At 32.6% G+C, this 25,033-nt stretch overlaps 2 protein-coding genes and 1 long non-coding RNA gene across 4 annotated transcripts in view; all 3 read right to left on the reverse strand.

Annotated features, from left to right (window-relative positions):
- LOC139855635 (uncharacterized) overlaps window positions 1–13,924 on the reverse strand; it is a 100,023-nt gene extending 86,099 nt beyond the window's left edge. The window contains exons 1-5 of one of the 2 annotated variants that reach the window (XM_071844883.1): window positions 13,815–13,921; window positions 13,559–13,590; window positions 12,954–13,074; window positions 12,152–12,215; window positions 11,704–11,957 (exon numbers count right to left, since the gene is read on the reverse strand). In XM_071844883.1, coding sequence (XP_071700984.1) covers window positions 11,704–11,957; window positions 12,152–12,215; window positions 12,954–13,049 — 414 coding nt within the window. In that variant the 5' untranslated portion in view covers window positions 13,050–13,074; window positions 13,559–13,590; window positions 13,815–13,921. Of the gene's footprint in view, window positions 1–11,703; window positions 11,958–12,151; window positions 12,216–12,953; window positions 13,075–13,558; window positions 13,591–13,814 lie in introns of both variants that reach the window. The other variant, XM_071844882.1, reaches the window with a different exon arrangement.
- LOC139855637 (uncharacterized) lies at window positions 9,451–10,906 on the reverse strand. Its single transcript, XR_011761504.1, has 3 exons — window positions 10,785–10,906; window positions 10,639–10,687; window positions 9,451–10,030 (listed from the first exon to the last, which is right to left on the reverse strand). It is a non-coding gene; the product is annotated as an uncharacterized lncRNA (long non-coding RNA).
- Window positions 13,925–16,416: 2,492 nt separating the features above from the next.
- Window positions 16,417–16,851, reverse strand: LOC139855144 (uncharacterized). The gene has a single exon (XM_071844390.1). It carries the CDS (start codon window positions 16,849–16,851, stop codon window positions 16,417–16,419), a length of 435 nt encoding a protein of 144 aa, XP_071700491.1.
- Between the last annotated feature and the right edge of the window lie 8,182 nt (window positions 16,852–25,033).

Here is a 25,033-nt window from a genome sequence, read left to right on the forward strand (position 1 = left end):
CTTGTTAAATGACGTCATATGTATTTTTACTACAAAAATACAGTATGGTGAGTTTCATTTGCTCCCTTTTTAATTGTTTTTGCAATATATATTTTTGGGCTGAGAATACATGCGCTGCTTTTATAAATGTTTACAAAATAGACACAAGTACTTAAAATACATTCTACGTTGAGTTGTACCACTGGCATATTTCCCTGTAGCTTGGTAACTACTATTTACATGGGTATTGTAAACGCGAATCCTGTTGATAGATCTATCGGGCCTGACAACCCCAACCGGACTGGACGACCGGTATTCAACGGTTGCACAGTACTTCGTTTTGGTGACTACACTTGGTACGGTGTAGTGAGATTTCATAATAAAGGAAATATGCGACGTTGATTAAATGTTAAGTATGGTTACCAAGTGCTCAACCACTTAGAATATGATTATTAAAAACGTTTATACATATATGAAATCTTGTGGTCTATTAATATATTGAAATGATTGTTATGATAAACCTATGAACTCACCAACCTTTTGGTTGACACTTTTAAGCATGTTTATTCTCAGGTACGAATTAAGTCTTCCGCTGTGCATTTGCTCATTTTAAGGACATTACTTGGAGTCTATCATCGCAATGGGACCAGATGTTGATGACTTCGTCCAGGGGGATAAGGACGGGTTGTTACAGTTGGTATCAGAGCGGTGGTCTTAGCGAACCATGTCTTGCATTAGTGTGTCTAACTGATAGTTGTTTAGATGCATTAGTGAGTCTGGACTTCGACCGTGTCTGCATGTCAAAAGTTTTGCTTATCATTTCTAGTCGGAAATCATCTGCTTATCATCCTTAGGAAATTACCTGCTCATCATTTTTAGTCTAGACATGTCTTACTGTCTTTATTGCATAGATAGTGTATAGACAAATTTATATCTTAGCGTATCTATTACGGTAAACTTTGCCTGATATCTTCCGTAAATTTCTCCGTAATTTAAGGGATCCTGGTACTATATATATCTAGGCATATTATGCATTGAGAATACCATCCAACTATCATTTGTTGTCACTAAGCTTTTCATACCAAAAATCTTTTATGTGATCGCGTACGATGACCTCTACGAATCAGCCAAGTTCTTCTGACTCCGAAGATAGCGTGACGGGAGCGCACCAACCGATCAACTACCGTGATTTCTTTAGAAAGTGGGGATGGGTTCGCGAAATACTTACCCTATGGAGAAATGAAGAAGGTACTCCATATCACGAGCCGAACTTACCGCCTAACGTCGGAGTGCTCGACCCGCTCACCGGCGAACCTGTTCGCAACACCTTTATACCCTTTTTGCAAGAATTTTTCGTCTTGAGGCTACCATTAACGGAACTAGAGAAGATATCCGACCTCTACCTCACACTGATAGCCAACCAGGGTTAGTAGAAGAAGTTAAAGAACTCCGAGCTCGAGTGTTAACTTTAAAGAGCACGGTACACAATTTGCAAGCACTAGCAGTATCATCAACACCAGTAACATCACCAGCCTCAGCACCAACAGCACTAGTACCACCAACAACAACATCCGCGTCACCAGCTTCGACATTTCATTCTGTACCTCGAGTATAATCATCGTTCTACATGACGTTCTACATCATTTATCTTAGTTCGACATAGTGATTCTGTAACCTCTAATGTTTTAGAGATTATATATTCTTGTTCTAACGGTAAATCAGATGAGTTAATATCATATTAACTCATTAAATCCATGATTGCATCTGAAGAAAATATATATGTATATATGTTTTCATAAAGATTGTAATTAAAAATTCTTTCGTACAAAGTGTTAATTGTGAAAATATTTTAACGGGTAGGTAATACCCGAGGAATATTCAGATTTCACATTAATAAGTTACAATGTACATTCTTCGAAGCTGATTCAACAGTCGTTTACTATCCTACTTACATCCACCGATATACAAATCCGTTCACCACAGAATAACTATATTCATCCAATTTCATATTTGGATTTTGATTTATCAGAATCCAACAAGTGGCATAATGAAGAAAACATTTGACAAAATAAAATTTGTTAGAAACAAACAAATTAACTATGAGGAATTTTGTTAAGAATCCACGCTAACTGTTCCTAGCTAACTGTTCCTAGCTAACTGTTAATTCCTTATTACATTTTAATTATCGCAATTTATTTTATCGCAATTTAATTCTCGCAATTTTATTTATTGTCATTTAAATTCTGTTATTTACTTTACGCATTTAATTTATCGTCATTTAATTTCTGTTATTTATTTTACGCATTTAAATATCGGGACACGTATACAAGGTTTTGACATATCATATCGACGCATCTATATATATTATTTGGAATCACCATAGACACTCTATATGCAGTAATGATCGAGTTCTCTATACAGGGTTGAGGTTGATTCTACAATAATATATATAGTTTGAGTTGTGATCGAGTCTGAGACGTATACGGGTCACGACACGTATTAATTAATTCGTATATTATATATTAAGCTATATATGAATTATTGGACTGTTACTGTGGACTATCGACTGTGGACTAATGACATTGGACAATTAAAATGAATTAAAATATTGATTATAACATATGGAACTAAACAATTCTTCAAGTTTGCCACTTGATTTCATCTTAAACCTCATTTGAATCTTGACGATTCCAATTCATGTTCAAATCTTTCATGATTCTTGAAAACACCTCGATCGAGAAGATGAACCAACTGCACTTCATCTACGGAAAAAAAGATCTATGCATATAGTTATGCACCTGAAAAACTCTCGGAACCTGATTAAACGTTTAACACGTATCTGTGCTGGCTCCGTTGGCATTGTTATCACCGAAAATAACATTGCAATCCTTTTTCAAAGTAGCCAATTTTGTCACAGCTTCAGCAAGTCAACTTCGACTTTTCATTCTAATCAACCTTATTATAACTTTGATATATACGTTTGCCATTGTTATTGTTACCAGGAAACTTGTTATATTCTACAATATTACCAACAGACGTACCAGTAACCTCGTTACTCCTTGGCTTAAATCTCTCTGACAAATCACTATATTTATCTATTGAAGTCTTATCATGTACTCATCAACATCTTGTAGCGATAGTTGCCATACTAAATACCGGGAAGCATTAATCACTAATTCTCGAATTTCGTAGCGTTCCTACGTCAACAGTTATATATCTATATATAACGTATATCTTCTGGACCGATGAATTTCAATTCGGAATATCTGAATTCCTGAAAAGCACTCTAGCTTACGAATCATATCTTTGAGTTCTGAAAATGCTGATGAAGAAGCAAAAGTTGTAGATGGTCTTAATGGCCAAAAGTTTAATGATAAAGAATAGAGTGTTGGAAACACTCAATAGAAAATTGGTACTGAAAAACGGATTAAGAAAACCATGAAGGAGATTGTGAACAAATCACAAAGACTAAGCCTATACTTAACGAATCCAGATGATTCAGTATCTACTGAAACCTTTAAACGAATATCTTGCTCCTACTTATTCTAAATTCATGCGGAAGGATTTTCTTCATCAACCTTCGATCTTAGAAATTCCAAAATATCGTCATAAATATCTTCGATATTTCTGAAGATATATTCATAAATATTCTTGTCCGAAATTATCTATCTCTTCGTGCTATCTGTGTTACATCCTAAAAGAAACTGTTTTAGTTTCTATATTCTTTAAAATTCAAGTTAAATTATGAATGATTTCCTAAAGAAGTGTTGGGAATTGAAGCATGAGTTAGTATAATATAATGACGTCAGGCCAACGTAGTTATATTACAGTAAGTCATGCTAAATTTCTAATGTAACGTGATGATGATTCACAGACCTTATCCTCATCATGTGCCATGTTACATAACTCTTTCATTCTACTTAATCTTTAAGCATATCACGGAAATATTTCCTTGATATTTCTGTTCTTCCGTAATTCCAACAAATTTCTAATAAATCGTGCTATTACATTTTCTTTCTGATTAGAAAATTTTCTTAAATTCCTCGAATTCCGGAAATCCACCATGACTACGTCAAAAGTTAAGACGAAACTTTTCACTCTTCTGTGATAGCTTCACTCGTACGCTTCACATGACCGAATCGTTTTATCTATATTAATCGATAACGATAAAACTCTAATTATCAACTCATATTCGTCATTAAAACATTTTTATTGTTAGCCATGACGATCGCATTCAAATTTCGGGACGAAATTTATTTAACGGGTAGGTGCTGTCATGACCCGGAAAATTTCGATTAATTTTAAACCAAACTCTCGATACGATTTCATAATTCTGACACGATAAACAAAGTTTGTTAGGTTGAGTCTCAAAGATTTTGAACTATTTTATTTTATTCATTTAACCTCGACCAGTTTCGACAATTCACGAACAATTAATTGTAAATAGATATGTGTGTTTATATATAAATGGTAATATGAAATATTATATGTTGTTACTATTAAAATTTAATTATGTAAAATAAATAAAAATGGAATTTTTATGTGTTCTTTTATCCGCCACTGATTAACAACGGAGAACAAAATTTAGTCCGTGAAAGACGACGGCTAAATTAATCACACGTTTCTTTATTTAAGATACATTATTATACTATTTATTATTATTATATATATTTCTGTTTTCAAATGATTTAACATATAACTGTAATTGAAAGCGAAACTCAAATTTGTAATTGAATTACTGTGCTAGATTGATTTACTACGTATGATTTATTCCTTGTTTTCCTGGACCACACCTTTCTTTCTTTTCAATTGAACTATTGTTATTATATACTTATTATTATTATTATTATTTATGTTGTCCACTTGTGTTAAGATGATAGACATATAGATATTATATGTAGATATTGAGAGATAGGGAGATAGAGACTGCAAACGACCTTGTCTATTAAGTGTGCGCTTGATCTCATTTCACCCGTTCTGTTGTTAAGATATTATTATATAACATATCATTATTATATTTATCACTATTCTACTACATATATATTATATACAGATACATATGTTGTTAAGATATTATTATATAACATATCATTATTATATTTATCACTATTCTACTACATATATATATATATTATACAGATACATACAAATATGGGAAAAAGGGGCATAATGAGTCACACTTTTACATCGACACACACATGCCATCTTCCTATTTCTAATTGTTTATTTTGTTTTTTTTTCTTCTTTCTTCTCAAATACATATCCACATGCTTGAACACAATTTGTCTATATATTACTCTCTACTTTAGATTGTGCATATAGACCACACCACCACCTTATAACCCATTAAACCACCACTCACGGCTACACCTTGGTTCCACCATTTAACCACCATAACAGGCTGCCTGTTTACTGTTTTTATTTCGATCATAATCAACCGCCAAACCCTACCACCGATCACCACGATTCCCCATAACCATCACCAACACCACCTTGATCATCAACCACCTTCGAACCAACCCACAATCACCATGACTGACCACAATCACCACCAAGGACCACTCTCTCTCTCTTCTATCTCTCTCTCTTCCTTTCTTATTCGATTAAAAATCACTATCATGAAAATCACGGCTAACCTGTTACAATCTGAGCTCCAATTGTTGTTGAAGACTGTTCCTGTCCGAAACCCAACCACCACCATTAAACCCACTAGGACAACTACTGCGTGCATATTTCTTTCTGTTTCTAGTCTGGTACAGCTCGAACAACCATCAAAAACCACTCTAACCCTACTGCTGCTCCTTTAATTAAAACTGATACGATGAATAAAAGTATGAGAAAGGAACGGAGTACAACTAATTCAATTGGGTTTCATTCACGCAGCCACAAGAAAGTTTTAAAGGATTTAAAATATAAAGAAACAAAAGGGATGCTATGATAAAGATTGCATTCGATGGAACACAGCTGTATACCATTTGACCGAAATTATTTTCCTCTTTATGTTAATGTGCCATTTCTCTTGGGCCAACAATAAACCTACGAAATCCTTTTGGGATTGGGCTGTCCTGGGCTTTTGTTACAGCGTGGGCTGAAGCCGTTATACACTTAATTTAACTCAGCCCAAAAATCCACTTGGGCTAACTGGTTGCTTATCGACTTCCTGCTATTGCTATATTGTGTTTCTGCTATTCCTTGGACGACGAGTATGTGATGAAGATATTATTCGATGCTGTTCCTCGTTTATTATTCTGTTTCCATGTTTTATTTTTGATAAGAATTCCATCAACAAATCTCTATTTTTCTGTTTCAAACACAAGCTTATAAACCGAAACCCATTTGTTTTCTTGAGGTATTTTATCGTGAGAATAATAAGGATGAACGAGGTAGATGATGATTGTGTTTATGATCTGTGATGATAAATATGAAGATGACGGGTGAACATGATAATGATGATGATCCGTTATTTATGATGATGATGATCGATAAGATGATAGTTTATAGGATTTAGTTTATGATTTAAATCATAAAAAGCAACAGCAGAGCATGGGTTAGGGATTTGTCTGTTAAGCGAGAGGTCGCGTGTTTGAGCCTGGATTGAGGCATTTTTTTAGGAACTCACCCTTTAAAGGTAGTAAACTTAATTTTATTATTACTATTACTATTATTATTATTATTATTATTATTATTATTATTATTATTATTATTATTATTATTAAATGTATAAAAGTTATCATTATTATTATTAAGATGATTAATATTATTATTATCAATAATAACATATAACATTTTTATTATCATTACTATTATTAATATAAGTAATATCATTTTTATTATCATTATTATTACTATTTTTAGGATTAACATTATTACTATTATGAATATTACTATTATTAAAAATTTTATGAATAATATAATAATTATTATTATCATTATTATTAATATTTTTAACATTAATATTATTATTTTTAACATTATTATTGTTATTATTATTATTGTTATTAATATTACTATTAATATTACTATCATTATTATTACAATAAAAACTAGTTATATAAAAATATATTTAACAAAACTTTATTAAAAATTTTATAATAAATATTAGTTATTTATTTAAAGTATATAAAATAGATATATCTAATTAAGTTATTAATGAAACATATAATTCACAATTATATCAATAATAATATATAAATCTGTTCGATTACGATTATATGTGTTAATATAAATACATGATATAGGTTCGTGAATACGAGATCAACCCTACACTTGTTAAATGACGTCATATGTATTTTTACTACAAAAATACAGTATGGTGAGTTTCATTTGCTCTCTTTTTAATTGTTTTTGCAATATATATTTTTGGGCTGAGAATACATGCGCTGCTTTTATAAATGTTTACGAAATAGACACAAGTACTTAAAATACATTCTACGTTGAGTTGTACCACTGGCATATTTCACTGTAGCTTGGTAACTACTATTTACATGGGTATTGTAAACGCGAATCCTGTTGATAGATCTATCAGGCCTGACAACCCCAACCGGACTGGACGACCAGTATTCAACGGTTGCACAGTACTTCGTTTTGGTGACTACACTTGGTACGGTGTAGTGAGATTTCATAATAAAGGGAATATGCGACGTTGATTAAATGTTAAGTATGGTTACCAAGTGCTCAACCACTTAGAATATGATTATTAAAAACGTTTATACATATATGAAATCTTGTGGTCTATTAATATATTGAAATGATTGTTATGATAAACCTATGAACTCACCAACCTTTTGGTTGACACTTTTAAGCATGTTTATTCTCAGGTACGAATTAAGTCTTCCGCTGTGCATTTGCTCATTTTAAGGACATTACTTGGAGTCTATCATCGCAATGGGACCAGATGTTGATGACTTCGTCCAGGGGGATAAGGACGGGTTGTTACATGGTAGCACCATGACGCGAGTATGGTTAAGCATATGGTGTATGTGTCGTTTATTTAGCATTTAATATTGTGATGAATATATGCTATTGGTTATGCTAGCTTGCGGTATTGGAGGTTATTAGCTTTATACTTTGCGATGGTATGCTAATTAGATTGCTAGCATGTATGCGGTATTTGTGTAAGTGTTTGCAAGTAAGTAGATTATATATGTATATGTATAACTATTGCATTCACTAAGTTTTATGCTTACCCCTCTCGTTGTTTACCTTTTTACAGGTATTATGATTGTGAAGATAGTTAGTTGTTAGACTAGATGCGTAGGAGCGTTTGGGCTCGATGGGGGTAGCTTTTGGATATTGGGACGCGGATTGGAGATTTGGTAGTCCCCAGGATTATGCTCTTGGTATCGGGTTGGGTTATTGGGTATTAACCCGTATTTTGTGTGATTCGGTTGTTATTACAAAAATGCTTTTGTAATGTGTCATTTGTGTACCGAGGGTCATTATAAATTGTTAAACATATCGTTATGATATTATGTTTTTGGTTAATACAGAGTTGGAAATATTATGTATTATGAACATTTTAATGGGACCTAACTTATATATATAAAAAAATAGTGCTTCGTTTTTGGTTAACGGATTTGGGGTCGTTACATAGATCCGTTGCTGAACATCATTTCCAGTCCAATTCATTTATTGTTTCCTTCTTCTTCTCCTACGAGGAAATCGGTTGGGCATAACAGGTTGCTCTTTTATTATTAGGCGGGGGTTGGTCGGTGTCAAAGGCCAGGTTGTTATTCTGGCGGGTTAAGGGTTTGCATCTGTTAATTTTGTTGATGGGTGTGATTCATTTTTTCAGATAGAATCGTGATCTTGTGCGCAAATATGGTTTTTGGTCCCGAGTTTTTTGTTCAAAAAGAAATAGATATTTACAAACAAGATTTTAAAGCATAGAGGATTTAGAAGATTTATGAGAATTAATTATAATTTTCAGATTTAGATTGTAAAGAAATTAAGAATTTTGGTAAATATGGAGATGGAGGTGATGAAGAGGCGAGGTAAAAGGAGCAAAATACTCTCACATGCTTGGCACATGGTGACACTTAACGGAAAAAATTAACATATGTTGCATGGAGAATATTGCAAGATTTTCATACCACGATGACTATTCTTGCAAGGAAAAACAAGAACCTAACCAAACAAGAAATTACAATGAAAACTACACATCTAGAAGCCGACAAAACACAAACGGGCAATCGAAGCTTAATAACAGCAAAGATATATCAAAAGCGGACACGACAAAACACCAAGATATAACCAACTTAATTTCGACCATTCTTCTTAGCGGCATCCGAAGCTTTCTTTCCTCTGGCCACCTGCCTAGAAACCATACCATCCACCTTTATACAGGAAACGGCTTTTCTCGAGCGAGACTAAAAAGAGTACTCCTTGGGGGAACCAAAAGAAGTGACACCCGAAGAACCTGTGAGTTTTCCTTCACCCGGAGAATTATCACAGAAAACCTCGCCCAACACCCAAAATACCCCATTCGGCTTCTCACCATTCTGAATTATTTTAATCATTTACATTGGTTCTGAATTATATTTCTCATTTCCCTGTAGCTTTACTAAAATTACATTCGTTACCCAATAAATATAGATTTATTATTATTATATATATTTTGCTCCCAGAATGGGCTTTAATAAACTTATTAACAGCCATATTTATAAACTCTCTATGCAAGTGATCAACCAAAAAAATTAAGCATAAAGCGCTGCTGCAATTTGCATAGAAGTCGTCATAAACAACCTTCTCGGTTGAATAACTAAAACACATCATCTAGATTAACACGTTTCTACTTGACTGCATCATTCAAGTACCCGATAGAAAACATACCAAATTATACAGACAGCGTCAAATAAAACTTGACTGACTACCATAGTTATTCAGAAGGTTCTGCATCCATCTAATTTTGTTGGCAAGTTCCTCCAGGTCAATTATGGTCCAGTTTATTTTCATGGTTCCTCCAGGTCAATTATGGTCTAGTGTATTTTCATGCTTTATGTTTAAGAAGCGTTGAGAGGTGAACCAAGAGAAATCGAATCCTGATCCATGCCTAAAACAGGTACAGTTACAAACTTACAATCAAACATATCTAAAATTGGCATGCAATATTTAGAGATAAAACTGTTTATTAGCATGGGCTCGTTAGACCTAAAGTTACATTACGTACATGTAATAAGCAATTCCTCCTTTCTAAGGGCGTACAAACAACAATTGATCACATGCTTCAAAAATATTCAGAAATTTTTTTTTAAAGGTACGAAGAATAAGAGAGCTTTTTTTAGATAAGAGAATAAGATAAAACTTGTTGAAAAGAAGCGTGATAACTATAAAACTAACAACTACAAGCATTGCCTTTCAAGTTAAATGATAATAATACTAATCAACCGTCGTAATATTTTAGATAATTTACTTGCAAGAAGTCTCAAGTTCGAATCTTGTGGTGGCCAGGGTAAGGTTGGAAACAGCCAGAGAGGGTGTGCGTCCAGTAGAGTATGAGGTTGGATTACTCGCCTCCAGGTAACCCGAACAGGGATGAACCTTATAAACTTTATACTACCAGTTCGCAGCCAATTCTTTTTATATAGATTAAAACAACCAACGAAATGGAAAGACAAATTATATAAGAATTGCAAGCATTGGCCTACAAAGTTAGTTCACCTTGCTTTAATGGAAAAATAAGCCGTGCATCACATGATGTCCTACCATTCTGCATGTAAAATTTAACTTAACTAAGAACAAGGTTATACTAACAAAAGACTACAATAAAAAGACGTAATTTGTAAAAAATGGAGAGAGAAAGGCACCACGGTAGGCAAAGACCAGCCTTTTCTTTGGGACCATTCTAAGTTCGGCCGTAAATCCTTAACGAGTGCTTCAAGTGTCTCATTTTCCACCCTTTCGCCAGCTGGAGGCATTAGCAACTCAAATGGTGGAAACATGAATACAAATCAAAAGTCAGAACAGAACGATTACTGCAAAAAACTACAATATCTGTTCCATATGAGCAGTGCTGCAGAACTCAGAATTACTAATTACTCGACGTGTACTCGGTTTTTGCAACTCACGGATCACTCGCTCAGTCGGCCAAAACTCGGAAATACTCGAAAAATCGGACAAAACTCATAATAACTCGGAAAATCAGTCAAAATTTGGTCAAAACTAGGTCAAGATCGGTCAAAGTCAAACTTTTTCAGCATCCGAGTACTCCCCGAGTTGACGAGTACTCAGTAAAAAGTCGCGACTAGGTACTCACCGGGTAGTGATTTTTGCAACCTTGCAAATGAGTGATAAACAAACGTAGTCTGCATGCTTAGCGGTATATCATTCGTGGACCAACATAAGTCGTGGTTTATTTTTCTATGTATTCATATTCATATTATATTTATGGGACAAAGTACATGAGAGTACTAGGTGAGGTTCATAAATATAATAATATTACAGTACTCACAAGGCTAAAATGCTAATTAGATCCTTATTTGTTCCCTTGTATCGTTATGGTTCGTTTTAGTGTGGGTTTAGTTCTTTTCTTTGTTTTAGCGGTTTATGTTTGTCTTATCGTAAGCTTGTTTGTTCGCTAGTATCGTTTAGTTGTTTGTTTTGGTTTCCTAGTTTTAGGTAGATTTCCCACAGAAGTTATTATATGAATCATATGTCTCACATAAAACATTAGATAAATTTATAGATAAACATGCCAACGAGGTTAAAAAGTCAAATTTTCTTTACCTTAACCTTGTCATCGCTCAACACTTCGACAACCCTTGCAGACCAATAAACACCGTCAGTATTCCAATCTACCTTATCACCAACCTTAAATGTACCATCAAATACAACACAAACTTCGGAAATTGAGTTAGCATCTGGCATTTCATCTTTTTTATATGTTAGCGGATAGCGAGGCTGCACCATTAGTTGTTTTTTAATGTTCCTTGACTTCCTGCCATAAGGAGGCACTTCGTATATCTTTTCCCAACTTATCTCTGCAAACACATTAACAATTCACATTATCTGAAATCTATGATTTTATAATAAAGCTTAAGAACCAGGAATCAAATGAGAGAACACAATCAACATAGAAAACTTATACTTAAACTTATACTTAAACTTACTACAAATATTATAGAAAACTTATACTTAAACTTCGATGCACCATTATAATCTAAAGCTAACTCACCTTCTTCTTCAAAATCATAGTATTCCAGCTGTATCCTGTTCCTTTTCAAATTGATATCTCTGATCTGAATGACATTTTAGACATGGATTAATAGAATTAGAGTTTTGGTAAGCTCCATTCAGTAAGTACTTTAGAATAGCCTTTTTATAATTGCTCAACGGGCAGTCGCGCCTTCAGTTAAGCACTTTCCATGAACACTTAATTGAACTGTCACAAAATATTATGCTTTGGAAATTGCAAATAAGTTTGAAAACCGAAGGGTGGATACGAGAATTAATAAATTTATAGAGATTATTTACATAAAATATAACCTATAATAACAAATTTTGGTGAAAAGACTGTTACCTAATGTATCTTACAGTATATTTTTAATGAAGTGCTTTCTTCCCTTAAACACACTTTTTTAGTTCCTAACTAGTTGCAACCACCGTACCGTCTTACTTGAATATATAACTCCAAAATTAGTTTTGCGTATGAACATACATGGCGAACAGGTCACAGCCCAAGCACAACCAAGTGTGCCACATCAGCCAAAGGTTGTGATTCAAACCTTATCAGAGGCATCGTAAGTTATTTCTATATCAAAGAAAAGAACAATATACCAATGATCATGAAACAATCATCCCAAACGCGTTCATACTTTTATGTTGGACATTTAAACATCATATCAAACATCAGATATGTCGTTAGTAGTATTACGACACATAAAGTATTAATCTAACCCATCATTCGTATTTTATTGCAATTGGTAGATATGGGAACAAAAAAAAAAGCTACCGAATCAATTAAATGAAAAAAATACCTTGCATCTGAACCAGACACCACGATATCCACTCTCAAATGATTTCGATTCCACAAGCTGGCCAACTTCAAACTTAAAACCACTCGGCATCTCCATTTTGCATCCCCGGAATTTTCTTAATCTAGAAAAATTAAATTATATCAGCAACTTTGAAATGCAAATCAAGTCTCTGATCCATGTATTCATGTAAAGATTATAGAACTTAACAAAAAAAAAAACTGAAAATAGTCCAATTTAGGCGCTTTTCAACTACATCTGCATCCCATTAAATAAATACCCAAAAAAAATTACAATTCTAGGATATTCACATTGGATTGGGTATTTGGGTCACCTCTATCTTCAGCTCCTAAAAAAATTCAATGTCAAATCAACCTGATCCATAGCCTACAATTGGAGTCTTGCCAACATAGCAAATACACTCATACAGTCATGCGTGCTCTTTTTTAAAAGTTCCAAGCAAACCCAACATTTACGGTGAACAGACAATTAATTAAGCAAATAAAATAAAACAAGATGACTATTACATACAAAATGGTCTATTACAGCTAATTTAGGCTAACAACAAATCTATCTAAACTGTAAAACTAGAGATTAAAAGCACATACATGTCTTTAAAACTGCTGCTACTATTCTTGACCTAGCAATCACAAAATCACGCAATCAAATTGCTACATATATCTTAAAAAATAAGGTTATGCATATGTGCACTATAATTAGGTATCATAATAAGTAGTAGCAATTTAGGGTTTCGGTGAATTAGGATTTTGCGTTACCATTGAAAATGAAAATCGTACCTAGAATATTAAAATAAAATAAAAAATAAAATAAAATAAAAAAAAGAAGAAAAAAAAGGAAGTGAACCTCTAATCGCTCTTTTGAAGAGCACGGAAGAAGTGATTAATCGCGAATAGTATTTCTACTTACAGGACCATTTGTTACGATGGTGGTGGTTTGGTAGTGATGGTGTGAGTTGAAATTTAGGTGAGTTTGATCAAAAGGTTCTATTGAAATTTAAGTATTCAATACATCCATAAACACTTAATTGACTATTATGTACATACTTACAATAATAGAGGTTCAAGTCCAATATAAATTTAAAATTATAATTGTAAGTTTTATGGTAAAAAGTGTGTATGGATCAAAAACTGATATGTGAGTATTAACTCCCGAAATTTAAAGGTCTGATAACTATATTTTCTAATCAATTTTTATAATTATTTTTAACGTGAATGAAAAAAAAAATTACTTTTAAAGGTTGTTAAAGAGTTTGATAATCATACTTTCCAAACGATTTTTATAATTATTTTGGGTGAATAACCTAAATGATAAAAAATTATTTTATTAAATGAATAAAAAATATGTTAATTATTTTAATAATAATTATTTTGAATGAATAACGTGTGTTAGAAAAATCACCTTATTAATTTTTTTTTTTGAGTAAGCGAGGAAACCCTTCTATGAACGAGCACATTGGCTCCCCATAGAAGGTAAAACCTCGGGTAATCAAGCCCCCTGAGCGCGAGATCTGGTACCGGGTGAATTGCGCATTATGCGCACCCTCTAGTCACACTCCCTTTTTGAACAATTTGTCATAGCCAGGAATTGAACCCGGGTGGTGTGCTTCATTGGGCAACTCAGTGGCCACTCAGGCAAGCCTATGAATAAAAACTATAATATAATTGTTAAATTGTTTAATGATTAAGAGATAATTTTAGCTTTAAATGGTTCGACACTGAATGTGGACACCATCTCTTATTAAGATGTCAGAAACAAATACATTGAATGCTGAATGGTTCAATATTCAGCGTTGAATCATTCAATTGAAAGATAAATAAACACACCCTTAGTGTGGGATGGGGTGACATGACGTGGATTGAAAATATGAAGTTATAGTGGTGTGGGTTGGAGTGCGTGTGGGAGGTGTGGTGCAGATGTGATAAAATGTGATTAGTATATTGGATAAAGACAGAACAAAGAAAATATAATAAAAAATATTAAAAAAAAAAGATCAATCAATCACAATAACCCACACATCTGTTACCTTTCATGTTAAAAACACACTCACACTCAACCCACGCCCCTTAACACCAAAAAAAGGTGTTGCTTATGTGCTAGCTAGGATCCCACGGTGTTGGTTCAGATACGTAACTCTTGATGTGCATTGTCTATTGGGTTCACATTTGGGCTTGCCCGGTAAGCAGCTCGTAGGTCTTCCCCGAAACCCTAATCCCCTCTCTATAAATAAAGGGGTACCTACTACATATGATACATTTTCCACGGACTATGAGATACGACCATAGCCTCTCATCACTCTCATCTAAGGTTTACCTACACTATGTGTAGGGTTTTCCCTCGCCGAAGATCCGACTCCGGCGATGAGCCATAACCACCCTCTCGAGATCATCATCTCGATTAGGGTTCACTGTGGTAGCTCTCTAAAACCCCTCTTTAGCACTCAATCATATCCTTGCCCTACCTGCAGGAATATGTTTGATTAGTAACATATAGCCTAAGTCCGGGACTTTGAACTTTGAATGTAAGCGAAGAAATGTAAAGTTGTACGATTTTCTAGCCTAAGTCCGAGACTTGGAACCTTTAATGCAAGGAAAAGAAAACTAAAGTTGTACGATTTTCAAGAAAATCTACCCGGGTGAATTTCGTCACATATTTATACAAATAATCATTCGGATTTTTTTCCCATATAGGGGGGAAAAGATTTTTAAATATTATTATTATATTTATTTTTTGAAAAAATTAATAAAACTAAACAGATCCGAAAATGATTGAATTTGATAACTATATATTATTAAAATTGTGTAATTTTGTGTGGTAATAATCAAATTGAGACAAAGTAAGAACTGATTTTTTTTCTAAGTAACCAAATTTGAGAGAGAAAATGGTAAAAAGAGATAAGAGTTTCTAGGGCCAAACAATAACAACGTTAACCTACTCAAGTAGATATCTACTTGATTCATATATTAAACAGTGAATATGAATGATTTAAATTGATGTATAATAGATATGAACAATAAAGACAAATTTTTTTTTTTTTTTTTGAAAAGCCAACTTTATATTTATATTGAAAACTATACAAAATATACAAATTGAGTCACAGATTGTGAGCCATGGAAGGCTTACAACACGAATCTATATGACAACAGAAGGAAGTATGTACACTTTCTATACAATCGCATTCACAATGTCTATACTAAGGAAGTGCTCATCCTGGATCACGATTGTTGTTGCGTGGAAAGCTCAAGGAGCTTGGACATGTGAGCCATTGTAACCAATCCATCGATTTGTATCTTGAACGGTTGGTGATCCATTCAAACGTTTTCACTTGGATATCACTTACGATCTTCGAACACGCCCATGATTCATTCCGAAATACCTTTTGATTCTTATTCTTCCAAATATAGTAACCCGTTACCCACTCAATTGTTTGCCAAACCTTTTTGTCTTCTCAAGATAAAATTCCCCGTCCCGAGCCCGAGAACAATTTCTGTAAGCTGTCAAAATTGGGAGGGGAGGATCCCCACCAATTATAGATAGCTTTCCAAACGTCGGTTGCCGCCTTGCATGAGATGAGTACATGGTCCACCGATTCAATGAAGTCGTTACACATAGGGCACAATAGACTGTCTAAGTCTATTCCACGTTTATCGAGTTCTTCTCTAACCGGGATTCTACCACGTAGGGCTCTCCAAACAAAGATACCAATTTTTTGAGGGAGATAATTGTTTTTCATTGTGCCCTGTAAATGACCCGATTTCTCAATAATAATATCATCAATTTTTGTAGATACTAACCTTGAACTATAACCTTGTGAGTTATCAAGCACCCACTGCCATTTTGAGTTTCCAACGCCCAAAGAGACATTGTTTTTGATCAGATCCATGAGCTGTTCCAATTCCCCCACTAAACGCCCCGAAGGAGTTCTTGACCAACCCCATGAAAACTGCTACGACCCGTTAGCCACTTGAATTCTTTCGTAATCACACGTGTCTTGATTGATATCTAACCTGAAGAGTCTTGGAAACTTTTCTTTTAAAGAAGTGCTGCCAACCCAAATGTCTTTCCAAAAGAGAATGTCACGTCCGTCACCTATTTTCCTCTCGAAAAAAGAATTAATATCCAGACCGATCTTGAGCAAGTCAATACCGATATGAATAATGTTACTCCAAACTGTATTGCGAACAACATAAAGGTTAGAAGTAGAGTGCCCCAGCCCCCCGTCCCGCCCGTAAATGCTTTTTATGACTTTGACCCATAGCGCTTCGGTTTCGGTTCGAAACCGCCACCACCATTTTCCCAAAAGCGCCCAATTCCTAGCTTTCAGCGAACCCACATTTAATCCCCCTCCCCATACAGTAATAAAATTACATCCCATTTGACCCATGATAATTTTGAATCCCCACCCGACCCTCCCCAAAAGAACTTAAGGCGTAAATTTTCGAGAAGGTTGACTACGCAGATGGGTGCACGAAACAACGAGAAGAAATAAAGTGGGGTACTACTAAGGACAGATTTAATAAGAGTTAACCTAGCCCCAAATGACATCGATCGGGCCTTCCAATCCGTCAATCGTTTGTTACGTTTCTCAATCACCGAATTCCATGTGTCTTTATTATAAGATTTCTTCCCAATGGGCATTCCTAGGTAAGAAAATGGGATTTTTCCTACTTCACATCCGAATTTGAGTGCCATGGGTTCAACACCAGCTTGCGAAATCCCAATCCCGAATAACTGACTTTTTTTCATGTTAATCTTTAATCCCAACACTTTCTCAAAACATGTTAATGTTTTAAGAACATTCGAAACATTTCGATTACCCCACTCACCAAAAAATATGGTGTCGTCTTCGAATTGTAGATGTGATATCCTAACTCTATTTTCCCCGACACCCACACCTCTTATTAACCCATCCCTTATTGCAATATTCGCCAAAACATTCAGGCCCTCACTAGCAATGATGAAGAGATAAGGCGATAGCGGATCACCCTGACGAATACCCTTTTGTAGGCTAAACTCCCTAGTCGGGGAACCATTTACCAATATAGAAATATAGGCTGATCGAAAGCAGGAATCGATCCATTTCATCCATTTAGAACCAAAACCCATACTACCCATGATGTCTAACATAAATTTCCATCGAACACTGTCAAAAGCTTTCTCAAAATCTGCTTTAAAGATGAAGCACCTAGACTTTCTTTTTTTAACGTCATCCACAAGTTCATTCGCAATTAGGATGCTATCTAAGATTGACCCCCTTTAATGAATGCACCCTGTTCTGTACCTATCAGTTTTGCAATAGTGCCCCGTAAGCGATTTGATAGGATTTTAGATATTATTTTGTAATAACATCCTATCAGACTGATCGGTCGGTAATCTCGAAGTGAGATGGGATCCTTCAATTTGGGAATGAGGGTAATGAACTAAGCATTACAGCCCGGAGAGATTTCACCACGTTCCCAGAACCAATGTAAAGCCTCCATCAGAACATCTTTTACAAGTCCCCAGAATTTCCTGAAAAACTTAAAATTAAATCCATCAGGCCCCGGGGCTTTTGACGGCCCGCATGTGATGACTCGGGAATTTCTGACCAAATTTAAACATAATCTTATATGATTCGACTCGATAAGCAAAGTCTATTAAACCGAGTCTCATTATGTTTGAACTATTTCATGATAACATTTGACCTTTAACTATTTCCGACGATTCACGAACCTTTAATTGTAACTAAGAATGTAAATATAAATAATTATATATAAAACTAATTATATTAGTATTAATGAACTATTAAGTAATTTTGTTATTATAAAAGATAACATTTAATAACTAAAGATTTTCATTTTGAATATATATAGTATATTGTATATAAATGATTCAAACATATTTTACCAACGTTATCAAAATATTAAATGTACAATGTTATACTTTGTAGTTAATTGTTTAATATACATAATTAATCATCTACTCAACATTTAAAACATGATTTTATATATATGGTAGTATACATATATACATAAATATAACTATATATATATGATTTTATACATAATTATTATATTATGTATATGTAGAAATTTATAATATATCTATGATGAAATAATGTACTATTTTAATAAATATATATAATACTTACATATATAAAACATTTATATTTTTCATAATTACATACATAAGTATAATATAATTAGTATGTAAATAAATATTATAATATATTTATATTAAAATGCATAAATATATAATATTCAGTATATGTTACAATACATATTACATAATTATTAAATATTACATAATAATAGATGATATTAATAAATTAAATTTAAATACAAATATAGTTGTTGTAGTAATGTTATTTGTATCGTCAAATATCAATATTTGTATTCATAATATCACTTTATATCATATAAAGATGAAATTGGATGTATATATTAGATTATTATTACTAATATTATTATTATCGATAAAATATTAATATTATCATAATTAGTATGGTATTATTATTATTATTATTATTATTATTATCATTTTTACAATTATTATTATCATTAATATTATATTTATCATTATTATTAATTTTATTAATATTATTAGATATTAATAGTATTGTTATTATATATTATTATTATTAATTAAAAAAAAAACAGTAGGGATCTATATTATACGCGTGACCTCTGTATCCTTTATCTCTATTTTTTTTTTCTTTCCTGCTCCCAACTCGTGAACCTGTGTTGACATTTTCTCCATTTTTATCAACCGATCTCTATTATTACAACATGATTATGTATAATTGCAAATCAAATAAAAAGGAAATCCAATGGGATTAAAAAGCACATCGATATTTTTTTTTCTTCTTCTCTGCACGCTCCAATTTTTTTTTTCTCTTAATTCAATTTCGAATAAAGTTTCAAAATCTAAAAATGCAGAAAGGTTAGAAATCTTTCTTTGAATCTATCTGCAAAATCTCAACTCTCAAATCTTTATATCGATCTTGAATTTTGAAGTCAAATTTAGTTTTAAAAAAGTCAACAATTGTTCTTGAGACAAATTCGCGTTCGTGTATATGTTTCTGATCAAATTGACGATTCCAGTAGTTTTTATACATGTTTAGAAAACTATTTCGTGTTATAAACATTATCTATAATGTTATCTATTACGAAATCAATTTTTTTTGTTCCAAGAACCGACGCTGCAGTAGGCCTTTAGTATATTTTTTTTTATTTTAGAACCCAAATTATTTTTTTTTTCTGTAATGTTTTGAAGCTTTAAAGGGAACCCCGATTTTGTTTTTTTTTTTGGTTATTGATGTTTTGTTGAATCCATGAGACTTGTGGAGAAGAAGAGGAATAGAAGAAAAACAGTTTATATATAAAATTTAAATTCGATATTAGTACAGTGAATCAGAGTTGGTGGGATGGTCGAGAGTGTTTGCGTGTGAGCATGTGGTCACGAGATCGAGTCAAGAGGACGGCAGTTTCTTTTTTTTTTTGAAACTCTTTTCATGTGAGGTAGTTTTCTTTTCTAATTTTATTATTGTTATTATATATTAATTATTATTAGTATTATTATTATTAGTGTGATTGTTTTGATTGTTATTGTTATTGTTATTATTAGTATCATACTTGTTATCATATTTGAAAGTATTATAGACATTACTATTATTATTATGATAGGTATTAATAATATTATTATTAGTAATAAACTTATCATTTTAGTATTTTATCATCATTAGGATTATGATTATGATTATCATTATTATTATTATGAAGGAAATAAAAATATATTATTATCATCAATATTAGAATTTGTACCGGTTTATAAATAATAGTATCATCAGTACATTTACAATTAATAATATCATATTTATCAGTATCATCATTAATATTTACTAGTATTATTATGATTATCATTTATCATTTTATAAATATTAGAACCCTTATTATTAACATAAATATGGTATTAGTATTAATATTATTTTAGAGTTATTATTATTAGTATCATTAACAGTTATCATTTTCATTTTTTTTGCTATTAGTATTATCATTATTAATAAAATTATTATTATTATTAGTAAATCATTATTATCTAAATTATTATTTTAACAAATAAATCTTTTGTACACTATATATATACTTATGGTATATACTAGGATTGTATTAATAATTCACATAACAAACTAATAAAATTTCATAAATACAATACTAACCACAAATATATGTATATAAATATATTAATGTCACTATTTATATAAACGTAAATCATTATAGATATATATACATAAAATCGATATATATATATATATATATATATATATATATATATATATATATATATATATATATATATATATATATATATATATATATATATATATAAAATATAACTTAAAATATAATATAAGTATACGTTTTAAAATAAACGTTAGAATAAATTCTACAAAACTATAATATATAAATAATACATATTAATAATTGAAATTTTGTAACTTACATTATACGTATTAATATATACACAATTGATATAGGTTCGTGAATCCGAGGCTAACCCTGCATTGTTCAATGACGTCATATATATTTTTACTACAAAATACAGTATCGTGAGTTTCATTTGCCTTTTTACCCTTTATATTTTTGGGCTGAGAATACATGCGCAACTTTTATAACTGTTTTACGAAATTGACACAAGTACGTGAAACTACATTCTATGGTTGGATTATCGAAGTCGAATATGCCCCTTTTTATTAAGTCTGGTAATCTAAGAATTAGGGAACAGACACCCTAATTGACGCGAATCCTAAAGATAGATCTATCGGGCCCAACAAGCCCCATCCAAAGTACCGGATGTTTTAGTACTTCGAAATTTATATCATGTCCGAAGGAGGATCCCGGAATGATGGGGATATTCTTATATATGCATATTGTTAATGTCGGTTACCAGGTGTTCAATCCATATGAATGATATTTTTGTCTCTATGCATGGGACGTATGTTTATGAGAAATGGAAATCTGAAATCTTGTGGTCTATTAAAATGATGGAAACGATTGTTTAAGTTAAACTAATGAACTCACCAACCTTTTGGTTGACACTTTAAAGCATGTTTATTCTCAGGTATGAAAGAAATCTTCCGCTGTGTATTTGCTCATTTTATAGATATTACTTGGAGTCATTCATGGCATATTTCAAAAGACGTTGCATTCGAGTCGTCGAGTTCATCAAGATTATTATCAAGTCAATTATAGTTGGATATATTATGAAATGGTATGCATGCCTGTCAACTTTCGATGTAATGAAAGTTTGTCTTTTCAAAAACGAATGCAATGTTTGTAAAATGTATCATATAGAGGTCAAGTACCCCGCGATGTAATCAACTGTTGTGAATCGTTTATAATCGATATGGACTTCGTCCGGATGGATTAGGACGGGTCTTCACAGTTGGTATCAGAGCGGTGGTCTTAGCTAACCAGGTCTTGCATTAGTGAGTCTAACTGATAGTCGTTAGAATGCATTAATGAGTCCGGACTTCGACCGTGTCTGCATGTCAAAAGTTTTGCTTATCATTTAGTGTCGAAAAATTATTTGCTTATCATCCTTAAAGTCTAAGACACGTCTTACTGCCTTTATTGCATAGACAGTGTATAGTTAAATTCATATCTTAGCGTATCTGTTATTGTTATCTTTGCCTGACAGCTTCCGTAGATTCCTCCGTAGCTTATGGGATTTTAGTATTATATATGCATATGTAAATTATGTATTGCAGGGTACTAATCTACATCCTATAATCTATTTCTTATCGAAAATCCTTCATCTGATCGTACGAGATGAATCCATCAACCAGTTCGAGTCCATCAGATTTCGATAGCTATTTCGATAGTTATTCCGACAGCTATTTCGATATGGATTTCCACTCGAGCTCCGAAAGCAGAGTAACCGGAATGAAGCGATCAATTAGCCATCATCTATTCTGAATGAAATGGAGATGGGTTCGTAGTCGACTTAATCAATGGAAACGCGAAGAAGGCGATCATTTCCACTAACCAAATTCACCTCTTGACAATGAACCTAGAACGTTTACCGGAGAACCTGTTCGAGACACCATTTTCTCTCTCATTTCCAAAGTATCTCATCACGATCATATACTATCTCAGATTCTAAACCTCATTCATCCGCTTGTCTGAACCGACAATCATCCCGGTGTAATAGAAGAAGTTAACGAACTTCGCGCATAAGTTGTAGTCTTGGAAAATATGGTGCAAAACGTACCAGCTTCATCCAAATCACCGGCACCAACAGTACCACCAACAACCCAAATTTCAATATCACATGCCTCAACATCTCAATCTATACCTCGAGTATAATCATCATTCTACATGACGTTCTACATCAGTTATCTTCGTTCGACATGGTGATTATGTAATCTCTAATGTTTTAGAGATTATTTATTCTAGTTCCAACTGAAAACTAAATGAGTTTAATATCATGTTAACTCATTAAATTCATGATTACATCTGAAGAAAATATATATGTATATATGTTTTCATAAAGATTATAATTAAAAATTCTTTTGTACAAACTGTTAATAATAAAAATATTTTAACGGGTAGGTAATACCCGAGGAATATTTAAATTTCACATTAATAAGTTACACTGTATATTCTTCGAATCTGATTCAACAGTTATTCACTATCCTATTTACAACCACCGGGATACTTATCCGTTCACCAAAGAATAATATTTTCATTCAAATTCAATTTCATATTTGGATTTTGACCTATCAGAATCCAACAAGTGACATAATGAAGAAATAATGGACACAATAAAAATTGATTAGAAACAGACTAATTAACAATATTAAATTTTATCAAGAAACCACGCTAACAAAATCCTAGCTAACTGTTCCTAGCTAACTGTTAATTCCGTATTTCATTTTATTTATCGCAATTTATTTTATCGCAATTTATATTCTTGCAATTTTATTTATTGTCATTTAATTTCTGTTATTTACTTTACGCACTTTATTTATCGTCATTTAATTTATGTTATTTATTTTACACACTTTAAATATCGGGACACGTATACAAGGTTTTGACATATCATATCGACGCATCTATATATATTATTTGGAATCACCATAGACACTCTATATGCAGTAATGATCGAGTTCTCTATACAGGGTTGAGGTTGATTCTATAATAATATATATACTTTGAGTTGTGATCGAGTCTGAGACATGTACACGGGTCACGATACGTATTAATTAATTCAAATATTATATATTAAACTATATATGAATGATTGCACTGTCAACTGTGGACTATCGACTGTGGACTAATAACATTGGACAATTAAAATGAATTAAAATATTGAATATAACATATGAAACTAAACAATTCTTCAAGTTTGCCACTTGATTTCGTCTTAAACCTCATTTGTATCTTCACGATTACATTCTGCGTTCAAACCTTTTATGATTCTTGAAAACACCTCAATCGATAGGATGAATCAACCGCACTTCATCTACGGAAGGAAAGATTTATGCATATAGTTATGCACCTGAGAAACTCTCGGCAATTGAGTAAAAGTTCAACACGTAGCCGCGTCAGATCCTTTGGCATTTATTAACAAAAACAACTTTGCGATCCCTTTTCAAAATTAGCCAATTTTGTCACAGCTCCAACAAGTCAACTTCTACTTTTCGTACGAAACAACCTTATTATAACGTTTATATATACGCGTGCTCTTTTATTGTTACCAGGTAACCTTTCATATTCCATCATATTACCATCAGCGTTTAATCATCTAAAAACACAATTCTCCTGAAACCACCTCAGATTAATAACCGATGATTCAGATATCATAGCATTAAATGCAGAGGAAACAGAAAAATGGTAGATGGTCTAAACGGACAAAAGTTTGATGATAAAGAAAGGAGTGTTAGGAACGCTCGATAGAAAATTGGGTATTGAAAAACAGATTGAGTTACCCATGAAGGAGACCAAGGACAAATACAAGGACCAAATCCTATATTCAAAGGATTCAGGTAATTCTGGATCCGTTGAAATCTTTAGAGAATATCT

Source organism: Rutidosis leptorrhynchoides, chromosome 6 (assembly GCF_046630445.1).
Source record: "Rutidosis leptorrhynchoides isolate AG116_Rl617_1_P2 chromosome 6, CSIRO_AGI_Rlap_v1, whole genome shotgun sequence".
NCBI lineage: Eukaryota > Viridiplantae > Streptophyta > Magnoliopsida > Asterales > Asteraceae > Rutidosis > Rutidosis leptorrhynchoides.

Coding starts and splice junctions, on each gene's coding strand:
- LOC139855144 (XM_071844390.1), bottom strand. CDS start 16,851: ATGGATCTGATCAAAAACAATGTCTCTTTGGGCGTTGGAAACTCAAAA.